Source organism: Emydura macquarii, unplaced genomic scaffold (assembly GCF_026122565.2).
Source record: "Emydura macquarii macquarii isolate MOO-44397 ecotype Brisbane River unplaced genomic scaffold, CSIRO-AGI_Emac_v2 contig_1876, whole genome shotgun sequence".
NCBI classification, from domain to species: Eukaryota; Metazoa; Chordata; order Testudines; family Chelidae; genus Emydura; species Emydura macquarii.
In genome coordinates this window covers 3720909-3732354 of record NW_027132013.1, presented here as the reverse complement: position 1 = coordinate 3732354, position 11446 = coordinate 3720909, and the positions used below count along the sequence as shown (strand labels likewise).

At 40.0% G+C, this 11446-nt stretch overlaps 1 protein-coding gene across 4 annotated transcripts in view; it reads right to left on the bottom strand.

Moving 5' to 3' along the window:
- Positions 1-1684: 1684 nt before the first annotated feature.
- CTTN (cortactin) overlaps positions 1685-11446 on the bottom strand; it is a 32809-nt gene continuing 23047 nt past the window's right edge. For all 4 annotated transcript variants that reach the window (XM_067557521.1, XM_067557522.1, XM_067557519.1 and 1 more), the window contains exons 12-16: positions 9791-9939; positions 6212-6301; positions 5145-5334; positions 3961-4032; positions 1685-3415 (exon numbers count right to left, since the gene is read on the bottom strand). In XM_067557521.1, coding sequence (XP_067413622.1) covers positions 3279-3415; positions 3961-4032; positions 5145-5334; positions 6212-6301; positions 9791-9939 — 638 coding nt within the window. In that variant the 3' untranslated portion in view covers positions 1685-3278. The remainder of the gene's footprint in view (positions 3416-3960; positions 4033-5144; positions 5335-6211; positions 6302-9790; positions 9940-11446) is intronic.

Genomic DNA, 11446 nt, shown 5'->3' with positions numbered 1-11446 from the left:
GCTCTTGTTTTTTCCAGTCAGGCCTGCGCTTAGCCTCTGCATTCCCTCCCCCCCAGTGAATTCATTTCCTCCACCTCAGGCAGCAAACTAGTCTGGCAAAGGTGCGGCTCAGCTCCAACCCCCCTTAAAGCACCAGTCATCCTGTGACACTATTATACTTTCACTAGTATAAAAATTAACTCTTTTAGACACTGCAAGCCTAGATTTCTACATCCTGCGTCAGCTGCTATAGAACGGCTGAAGTAATTGCCATGTATCTTTATTTTTTAATAATGCTCATGTGTCTGTCAAAAGTTATTTTAAAAGCTAGAGGACTTCAATTAATACAGCTGCTATATGCAGAGGCCCCTATATTGGGCAAGTTCCCAGCTGTAGTGTCCCAATCCCTCCGCCATAAAATGTGCAAGAGAATTTAAGATAAAAGGATTAGGAACTTTAGTTTTCTTTGAGTTACAAAGAAAACTTTTGAAGTATTAAATAAATGTAAAGCAATGCAGTGTTATCTTCCTGCATCTGCAAAGCACCATAAGTAAAGCTCTAAGATATGTACCAGCCTCATTCACCTCAAAGAGATGTTAGCACCAAACTCTAGTAGCAGTTAACAGGGATCTCTTTTCAGTTATGATCAGTTTTGCAGTAACATGCACCTAACATACTTATTCATTTTCAGGTGATCCAGATCTCACAGTGAAGGGGAGAGCAGTGGGGCAGCTAGTTATATGAAGGATTAGTGGGGTGGGGAACTTGGAATTCATCCTGTTCCCTCCCCCCAAATTTCATGTCCCCTATGACCCGTTCCACATGAGGGAAAGGGAAAAAGGAGAAAATGCATCCTCCTCCCCAGTATCAGAAGGCTCAGCTACCTCTTTGGACACAAAATCCCAAGCCACCTACCATTTCTTCCCTGCTTCCAGGCTTGGCTGTCTCCTTGGACAGCTAAATTTACTCCCATCCAGTTTCTTCCAAGGTAGTTTCTACAACAGATATGCAAATTGCTTTAGCTTTATATATATATATAAAACACGTGGATAAGCGAATGCTTCAGAACCTTGAATAGTAGGTGCTCATTTTTATTCATGCATGGGTACGGCTGTAAAGATAAAGTTTTATGACTCAAGCAGCTGGTTTTCTCAGGAGCCAGCTATGTACAAACAGCTTTTCCTCATCCAAAAACACAGTTGAGTCAAATTTTCAAAGAGCTCAGTACCCTGTAGTTCCCATTGTTTTCCACACCCAGTAGCGCCTCATTCTCAGTGGGAGCTGTGCATACTGCTTGTGTTTGTTTTTGGATGCAGGGGGGAAATTAGCTCTCTTCACTGAGGTATCTAAATGAGAACTGAGCTCTTTTTGACTCTGGCACATAAGCTATATTCTTGATCTAAATGTTTACACATGGGGACAGAAACAGAAAGCTAAGCAGTGGATCTCTGGGGCAGGGAAGTATGCAGAAAGTTCAACAGAGCACTGCTGGGACACTTATTCACAAAAGTTCCTTTCAGTGCAGTAGCTGGGCATTAAATAGCAGCGTCCATTGAGAGTATCCATTATTCAAGGTGTAAAGGGCCTGACTGGCATGGAAGCAGATCTGGTGAAGGTGATCAGATGAGTAAACAATGAGAATCTCTGAACTGAAATCTCAACATTCTTGATACATCAGCTTTAAAATATAAAAAAAAACCATGCAAATGGTTCAAAAAGTTTATTTGAATATTTAATTTAGAAAAATCATATCTCCTATGTGGTGTTCTATGCAAATTGGATAAAATAAATTGCGTATAAAACCCAACCCAATTCTATTAATGCAATACGACAAAGAAATTAAACCATGAGAGAGAGAAAAATATACAGTCATATGACATATACATGACATTCATTAAGGATTGTCCCAAACATTCAAGACTTGGTTTCAACATGACACCTTCTTCCTAGATACACTATGCCATTTTATACAAAGATTTTCTGTACTCCATTGGTCCAAATTTGCAGTGCACGAAAAGTCATTGCTTAGCAACTGTGCCAGTTCCACCATGCCATTCTCATTTTGATCAAAAGGTGGATACAGAAAGTACATACATTTAACACGTGCATTATTAGTTGGAACATACTATTTTCAGAAGAGACACTAACTTTTGTGATGAAGTGAACCAATTTTTAAAAGTGACAAGAACTTCAATGTCTATTTTGACAAAAAATAGGATTAGCTGCATTGTTAAGGAGAAACGTTACTGGCAGTTTCTGCTGAACGTATAAAGATGATAGTTGTCTGTGTGATTTAGAAGTGGAGACTATCTGTAAGGGTTTTAAGCTTTTTATATTAACATTTCTTGACTGAAATATGGTTATAATGGTCTTACTACACAGCACGCCTGCCTGCCTCATTGTATGAACAAAAAGATATTTGTACACACAATACAATATAGCAACACTCTACTGCCTTTTAATCTTTAATACATTCTCACTGTAGATAATGGTACTGGTTTGGATGCCAGTTTGGAGATCCTTGAAAAAAAACATGCATCCCCCTGTGTGAGTCAATACTGGAATTTTGTAAGCACTTTTGTAGCAACTTTAAAAGGGTTTTCTGAGAGGGGAGGAGAGTATCAAGAGAATAGCAAGAGCCAATGCTAAGGTGTCCAGGGGGAAAAGACAAAAGCAGTAGCACCAGAAAGTCCATGTAAGAACTAAAAGACCTCACTTTAAAAATGAAAAAACAAACAGGACTGTTTCCTTCATAACATTAACACATTTCCAACCATTGGCCAATAGTCAAAGTTAGGTAGTTGTCATTAACTCCCAAGTCCTTCTCATCCCTTATCCATACACTACATATGGAAATACAGGGGTCCCCCTACTTAAGTGGAAATGCAAATCACCTCCATAGCCATGATCTTTAGCTGACAACATTTAGTGGAAGACTAACTAGATTTAATCACTAGAAAATTCTGTTCACTTACAGATATGAGTGAAACATGCATCTTATGACAGGCAGCTAATAGTTCTTGAAATGGCATTTTATGACAATCACTAATTTGGCAAAGAATAAGGAAATACATTTCAAAATGCATAAAAACCATTACTAGGGGCCTTAGTGGGGAACGTAAGAGTTACAATATATTAGCGAATTCTGTGGCATAAACATTTAAAAAAGCATCAGCAAAGTATTAAATATAAAAGCAATATGTATATCCCTCCATCCTCAAAAAAGCATCATGATTTGTAGTGTATTAAATCAGGTTTAATGACTATGGCATTAAGGCATAATCGGTAGACAATATTCTTTATTGCCTCAGCTCAACGTAATTGGCCGGGAAAAGCCCATATCTGCCTTTGCACACTCCTCTCCACCAGCCGTCATCAATCATTTCAATGTTCGTGATGATGTCATCTGGATCAAAGGAAATCTCATCATCACCCGCTGAAAAGAGAGTGGAAGAGGCAATGTGTTTAGTTCTCACACATGAAGTTCTCCTGTGGTCAGCTTTTTCCTAGGTAATGGTATTTTTAGTAGTATGAAGTGATTAAAAAGGGAGATATGCACAGGGGAGCCTTAGTAAGGTTAGTTACCTTCCTGTCACTAATGCACCAAACAGGGAGGTTTAGAACAGATTAGAAGAGGTGATAATCAAAAGATTTCTCTGAGCAACAGACTCCCTCTTATTTATTTTATAGTGGCAGCTTTCACCCTAAAAGGAGAACATTCAGTTCTTGTCCATTACATGCTGGGTATGCTGTTAATCTTGTATAGTGACTGCTACCCATCACACCCAGGAAAACTTTCTATAACCATAATATTTATGTTTCTCTTTGGTGCTTGTGGGGGGAGGGGAGGTCACAATATCTAACTGCTAGAATTGAGCTTGATGTATTCTGGGTGGGAGGGATAGGTATTACACTAACATTGGACTAGACAGAAAGTTATTCATAGGATATAAAATTAAAGAGAACAAGAGCTGTGCTTACCAGCCTGATAATCGTAAAGGGCAATGGCTGTAATTCCAAGTTCATTTTCATATTCATCGTAAGTATTTTCTTCTAAAGAGGGTTAGACAAGACAGACACATTAGAGGAGTAAAACCACACTATGTAGAGATACAGCCCTCATTAATGAAAGTGTTATCTGGCACTCTTCTTCCACATCTCCATTGTAATTTGGACCACAGACTGAAGTAAGGAAACAAGCCAGCTAACTGTGTCAGGGTGCACCCAGAAGAGGCACAATTTTGGTAATATTGGCACAGGTTTTGATTGTTTTCTCTGATATTTTTACAACAAATTAAAAGTTGAGGTGGATGAGGAGGAGGCTGTTATAGACAGGAGCAGGAGAGGGCAGAAATGAAGCCACACTGCTTCAGTTCAGGCAAATGTCTATAAAATGTGAACAGATCAAGGGACACGCCTGAAGAGAAATGTCATTCTCGCATGACCTTGGTGGGGGGTAAGAGACAGGCAGCTTTGAATTAGTTTACAAACAAATTGAGAAAAACAATTAGTATTACAAGATATAAAAAGTGTGTAGGATGGCACTTTTTTCATGTACACCCACCCACCCTAAAAAGTGACATGAAAAACAGGAACGAACACACACACACACACACACACACACACACACACACACACACTCCTCCACCAGCAGATTTAGCTTTCTATGCTGAATGTCTCCGACTGCAAAAGTTAAAAGATGCATCTGTTGCTTACTTCTAAAAGCCAATTATTTGTTAGTATGATTTTCAAGATGGGTGGCCTGCACTGGCCAAAATAAGCCTTTATTTGAAGTTCACCTTTGTATTTTTTTCCAAAGCCAATTTGTGTTACATGACATAAGTAGAAGTATGAGGATGACGCTCTCTAAACTTCAGCTAAAAACAGTACATTAGACTACACTATAGTTAGTTCAACTTTAAATCATGAATCTTATGTATTTTCAGCATTGGAAATAAGGCCCAGTCATTATAAAGGCAGGTCAGCGTTCTGCTTTACTGTATTTACCCTTTCATTTGATACCAGCACATTTAAATTAAAAAATAAAATGTTAACAACTTTGACTAAATTGTTGTCCAAAGCAGTGAGCGGGACATATCAGCACAATTATTCACTGACTCACTGCCGACCATTAAGGTATCAAATCAGAAATAAGAGCACCCTACCTGCTTGATAGAGATCTCCTGTCCCTGCCACTTCATAGACGGTCTCTGGTTCATATTCTGACTCCCGCTGACTGATTGCTTCTTGATAGTCTGACTCTTCAGCTTTGTAGCTGGATTCTGGCTGATGTACAGTTGAATACGTTGTACTGGAACTCTTGTAGGTAGGTTCTGATTCATATGAAGCTGCATCCTAGAAAAACAAAGGTGAAACTTCCCAGGGTCACATAAGAAGCACATCAAACACAATGTCACTAGTGCAAAAGAGAAGCTCCTAGGTACTGAGTTTTAGTGCTGAATGCGAACTATGGAGAACATTTCAATTGAAAACAGCAATATTCAATACTTTAAGACAATAGTGTATACATGTGCAGGATTGTCTTGAGGTCACCATAGGTGTGATTATAATCAAACAGAACAGCTCAGCTATTCTACAAGTATCAAGTTAATCTGCCATCATTAAGATTCAGGACATGATACCTTAAAACCTCTAGATACCACTACAACAGGTGCATTACAACTAAGGAGACAAGAATATGTCTGTAATGTCAACAGGTCCACTGGGTAAATATTTTCATATCGCTAATAAATGTTGGTTTATGATGTACACAAAAGTCTATTCCTCATTATTAGACACTCTTTTTGCATAATGCATTTAGATTTTACTCATTTATGACAAAAATAATCACATTAATACTAGGAAGAATAAACATACCTCACTTGATTTCAAATTTTACCCTTAAAGGCTGAAATCTAATATTAACTATTATAAGAATGCCATTTCTCACATTAACCCCTTATTCATTTTTCAGTAGGAGAGAAAAATCCATGGATACAATGATACCTATACACCCCCCTATATTGACACATCCAGCTATGAAACCCAAACTCCATGATCCATGTGCTAGAACCTTCTACAAGAAGGCAGCGGCTTACCATTAACTATGGATCATCATTATTTGATAGCAAAGCCACAAAATATTACCAACAAATATAAAGCCTGTGCATTACAGAAATATGTTTAGGACAAGCTTCCTCTATTTAGGCTACTAATTATGATTTTAACTAACCTCATAAACTGGGCTTGAGGGCAGCTTCTCATCAGCCGGCTCTGGGGTGGGAGATGGAGGTGGAGTTTGTTTTTTGGCTTTAGCTTGTTCCTTTATCAAAAAGAAAAAGTGATTAAACCGTAGTTTGAACAGTGTTTAATGCCAAGACAGTGAACAAGAAGCAGTGTGGGTGCAATGACCAGCGTTCTCAAACTAACTCTACAAAGTGTGGTGACAAAGGGTGGTTTTGTAACTTGAAAAAACAGCATCGAACTAATTGCATAATGAAACCTGCGTATTTTGTTTAGACTGTCTGTAAAGTGTGTGAATAAATAGGGCAGATAAGAGAAAGAACAATTTATGGAGGTTACCTGTAGTTATAGACAAACATATGCAGAAAGAGCACCTGATTCTGCTCTTTGGAACATTTCCTTAGGATCTGTAGGTTATCTGTATTCACTATTTTTAATTCATGAACCAGGCTTCAAATTGCATTTTAATGCAAGTACAGGGAACTTGATACTACATGTTCTAGTTACAAAACTGACATGTCATTTTTTATGAGAAACAAACCTTTAAGCTTTTCCTGGCATGTTAACCAGCTGACAAAGCAACAGGCTTTGAATAGCTAGGACAGAATTAAACCCACCACAATGCTGTGGCCTGAATTTCCAGAAGGTTTCCACATGGTGTACATAAAAGCACCACCACCACCACATTCTGCTACATGGAGCGTGCATCTCGGACAGACAGGCAATTTGGAGCTACACACAGTCCACTGCAGGCTATATTGCTCCTTGTTCAGGAGCAATCTTCAGCCATAGGGATACATGAATCTTTTGGGTTAATTTTGGACCAAGGCAGGATATTAAAGTACAGGAGAGTTAATATTACCTGCATAAAATAAAAGGGTTATAAAAGTTAGACATTGCCAGCTAGTTAGAGTTTGCCTCTTTATCTGCAATATTCAGGAGTAATTGCTTCTGCCATTTAACAACAGAAATTAACATGTCTGCCTTGTGTTAATTCTTCTCACTAATTAATAGACATTTTCAGGAGCATTCAGTACTCCAAGAACAGAAGTATCTGCTCTTTGCAGAGCCACAAACAGTACCTTTTCTTTTTACTGCTCTCTTATGATAAAAATGGCATTTTTCACAATTAAAAAAAAAAAAAAAAAAAAAGGAAGAGAGTGAGGACTGGGAGATTGTGTTTTTCAATTCTTTATAAAAAATTAGCAATATCAAGCCCCATCTTCCCTGTAAGACATTCTGAAGAAATCCCAGCCTACATCTGAAAGGCTTATACAGAAACTTTTGCTCCTCATTGTTTGTCGAGAATCTGAGTTAAACAAGCGTAACCAAGACACAAGAACAAGAGTCTTGAACAATGGCCCAGCTTGAAGAAGAACTCAACACACTAGTGCTGAGCTCTTTTGAAAAATCTGCCTCGATGTGAACAAGCCTCTCCTTTCTTTGCAATTGCTCAGGTTTTAGTATCTAGCAGAGTCTTCTCAGAGAGTTCTATAGCAATAAGGACTTCAAGACCTGAAATTTATGATGTAAAGATGAACAAGCAAGCAGAAAAAAAGCAGAGAAAAGTTAGAGGTGTTTTTGATGCATTACAAAGAAGCAAAATAAGGCAGAAAATTTTCTTTTACAGTTCACCTTTGAAGTTCTGTAATTATTATTTTATATGTAATATTTTGTAGCGTTAGATCGACTTCCTGCAGTGTGACCAATAGAGAGGTTTCTCAGATTCCCAGTCCTAGCTCTGGCATTGACTGTGTAATTTTGGGTAAGCTGTTTAAACTGAGTGCCTGAGTTTCCTTACCTCTACAAATGAAGTGGGGATACAGAAATTGATCCACCTTTGAAAAAGGTTTTATGTTCTATGAATGAAGAGCACTGGAAAAGTGCCAAGTATATTACATTACATTGAAACAAGTGTAAAATAAGTGAAATTCTCTGTTTAAAGATAGCACCAAGACACTTTCAACCTGAGTTAGCAGCCTCAAATGTTTAAATACAGTTTGAATTAGGTGTTCTTTAAAATGGCTACATGCATCTCAGACTTGTAGTTTCATATTTTAGATGCTAACAGCGTAATTGCTTTTCCATATAACATTTACGATGCTTAAAATATGTCTTGCCAAGCAGCCCAGAGCTGGGTTTCTGCTACCATAAATTGCTCGACATGAAGCTTGGATTAGAAAGCAACTTCGAGCCTTTGAGGCTAACAATCATTAGGAATTGGACCATTCGAGAGAGCATTTAAAGAAAAATGCCCTGAACACCATCCTAACAAAAAGTAAAATGAGCATAAGAGCCACGTAACCGACAAAAGCAATGAGGCAATTAGCTGAAGCAGTCTAAAATGAGAGATCATCCTTTGATTGGAGAGACAGGAGTAGGAGAATTTGCATTCATGCCCTAGGAAACCTATACTGCAAAAATCAGTGGTTCAATTGTAAATTCAGAAGGTTAACTATTAAAGATTAGACTATACATACACTAGTTGTATGTTTCTTTGCTTAGACATAGCTTGGGTTACGTGACACACTATGAATTTATTTTGTGATATTTTAAATCTCTCTTTCATACCATTGAACTAGAATGTAACACACCAATTTTTAGATGTTTTAAATCTATGCAATGCTGGACTGAGAGCCCTGGAGGCAGATGACCTCAATCCATGGGAAGCCGTGCGTGATTTCCTTGTCCTAACTTACAATACCCCACAGAGATGAGACGGTAGTTCATTCTCTAGATCAGCGTGGTACTTCGAAGAAGGCTGGGTGGTACGCAAGCTGTACTGCGCCGCCGAAAGTACCCACCCACCCACCCTCGCGGAACCCTGCCACCGAAAAGGGGCAAACGGCGGAAGGGTTTCGGCGGAGGGCATTGTTCCCCCCATGTAACCTGCCGCCGCCGCAAGTCCCGCCCCCCCCCTTTTTTCCCCCCGAGTGGTACTCAGGGGAAAAAAAGGTTGAGAACCACTGCTCTAGATCCATTCAATCCTTGGCCTCTATTGAGATTGCTAACAAGAATGGTTATTTGTGTAACATGGTGGCCCGTCCTCTAAAGAGATAAGACTGAGACCACCAACTCATTTCCCAGGAATGGCAACTACCTACCTCACCTGGATTTCCTTCAATATCCTAGACATGAAAGAATATTTATTGCTAACATTCAAACCATCCAGTCCCATTAATAGGGGAGAGTCATGACTACTCAGTTAATAGAACTTCCTAATTTAAAACCATCCACATTTCCAGAATTACTCTGTTCTATGGAGCATGTCGAGGTTAAGCAACTTTTTCTCAATTTCCAGCTCTAGGATTCTGTTAGCCACTCGGAGGTAATTTTTATAGCTCTTGTGGGTGTCCAACTGTGTGTCTGGAGGTGCAGTTTTTGCCCTGGCCCCCAGGTTAAGTACTAGCACCAGTATATTTAAACTCCCAAGTCTAGGGAAAGATAAAGAAAGGAGCGTGGTTTTATTGTTTTTGTTTTTTTTAAAAGAGGATACACCCTTCTCCTCTCCTACTACACACTCAAAAATCACCAGAGTTTGCCTAAAAGGGCTTTGAATCTTACTGACTTCTAGCTTCCTTCTGTCTTGCTCCTGTTCTTGCTTCTCCTGGGCCATTCTTTGTGCTCTCTCTGCTTCTGCTTTCCTTCTGTCTTCCTGCTCCTTTTCCTTGGCTAGGTTTTCAAAGTTCGCTCGGATGTTGCTTGTTTTATTATTCACTGTAACATTACAAAGATTTTTTTTTTTTTAATTCAGGATCAAAATTAAAACCAGAAAAAAAGAAGTGTGCTACTTACACAGAATCTCTGCAAGGTGCTACACTGGAGTCAGTTTACAGTCAGAATTCATCGTGGGGGGCACACACTTCATCATGAGGGTTCCTTGCATTCCTTCAGCCCCTCCCTACCCCCCACAAGCTCCCTGTGCGCCATCCTCCCATCATCCTCTCTTGCAGGGAATCCCTACCCCACGGCAGGGGCTCTGTGTCCCTCATGTTCCACTCCCTCCACATCACTGGATCCCATTCCTTCCTCCCCCACCATAGCAGGGGCTTTATGTCATGCCCAGTCTTCATTTCCCTCCTCTAGATTCCCTCCCCACCATACCCTGCCAGGTCCCCATTTTCCCCTTCCCATGGATCCTCAATTAACCTTCCCCATCTCCATTTCATCCCCTTTTCTGGGGCTTCATTTTTCCTTCCCCTCTTCATTTCCTTTGACTCTGGGTCCCTACTTCCAGCCCAACCCATTCAGTTTCTGCTTTCCTCATCATCCCTACTCTCCATCCAACCGTGGATTCCTGTTCCCCCAAATTGCCACATCCACTCCCCTCTCTGCCTCCAGATACCTGCTTCCGCCCGCCTCTTGCCCTCACTCCTTTCCAGGGCACTGCTTCCTCATTCCCTGCTTCCCTCACCAGTGTAGCCCCATCTCTCTGGACTCTGTTGCTTTCCCACCGCAAATTCTTCCGGTTAGGTTTTCTTATTTCTGTAAGAGTCCAGGTTACACTCGCCCCATGCAGTGAGTAGAGCTGCTGCCTCCGATACATGTAGGCAGTAGCAGGGGGCACTAGGGATTCCTGGGATGTGGTGTTCCAAAGTTATCAAGTTACAGATATACAGACAAATGCCACTGATTTGAGTGTAGAGCTCCATATCTTTTGACTAATTAAAGACAGTCACTGTTGTAGCAGCTCCTCTTGGTATAAATTCAATGAGTTTTTGCCAGCTGAAGAGCAATTAGTTCCCCTGCCATCCTAAATACATGCTAACAATGTGAAAAAAATTTAAAATGCAGATTTCAATAAGAGATCTGACACAGAAGTACAGTAGCATCAGTATTACAGCTTTTTAAGAGAGCTGTTATTTACATCTAAGTAAATTACAGTTCTTAAGATTCTTTAAGCTCTGATTCTACAAGCCCTTCTTCTGCAACAACGTGATTCAGCACCTCCCTTTTTGTCACATTTCAAAGTCTTGGGGGGAGAAGGGAGAGGGGAGATGGGACTGCTCAGATATAGTATCTCAGCAGCTACACTGCTAATAGTCAAAATACCACACTCCTCTGCCCCTTGTTCTCCCTCCCTTCACTTGTCAAGGTCAAGAAATATTCTCTCTTCCAAGATTCATTCAAAGCATGTGGCCTAGGCCTGCAAACCGTCTGTTTGAACTCACTGATTTTAATGGGTGCTCCATGCATACAATAGGCTTACAGGATCAGGCCCAGA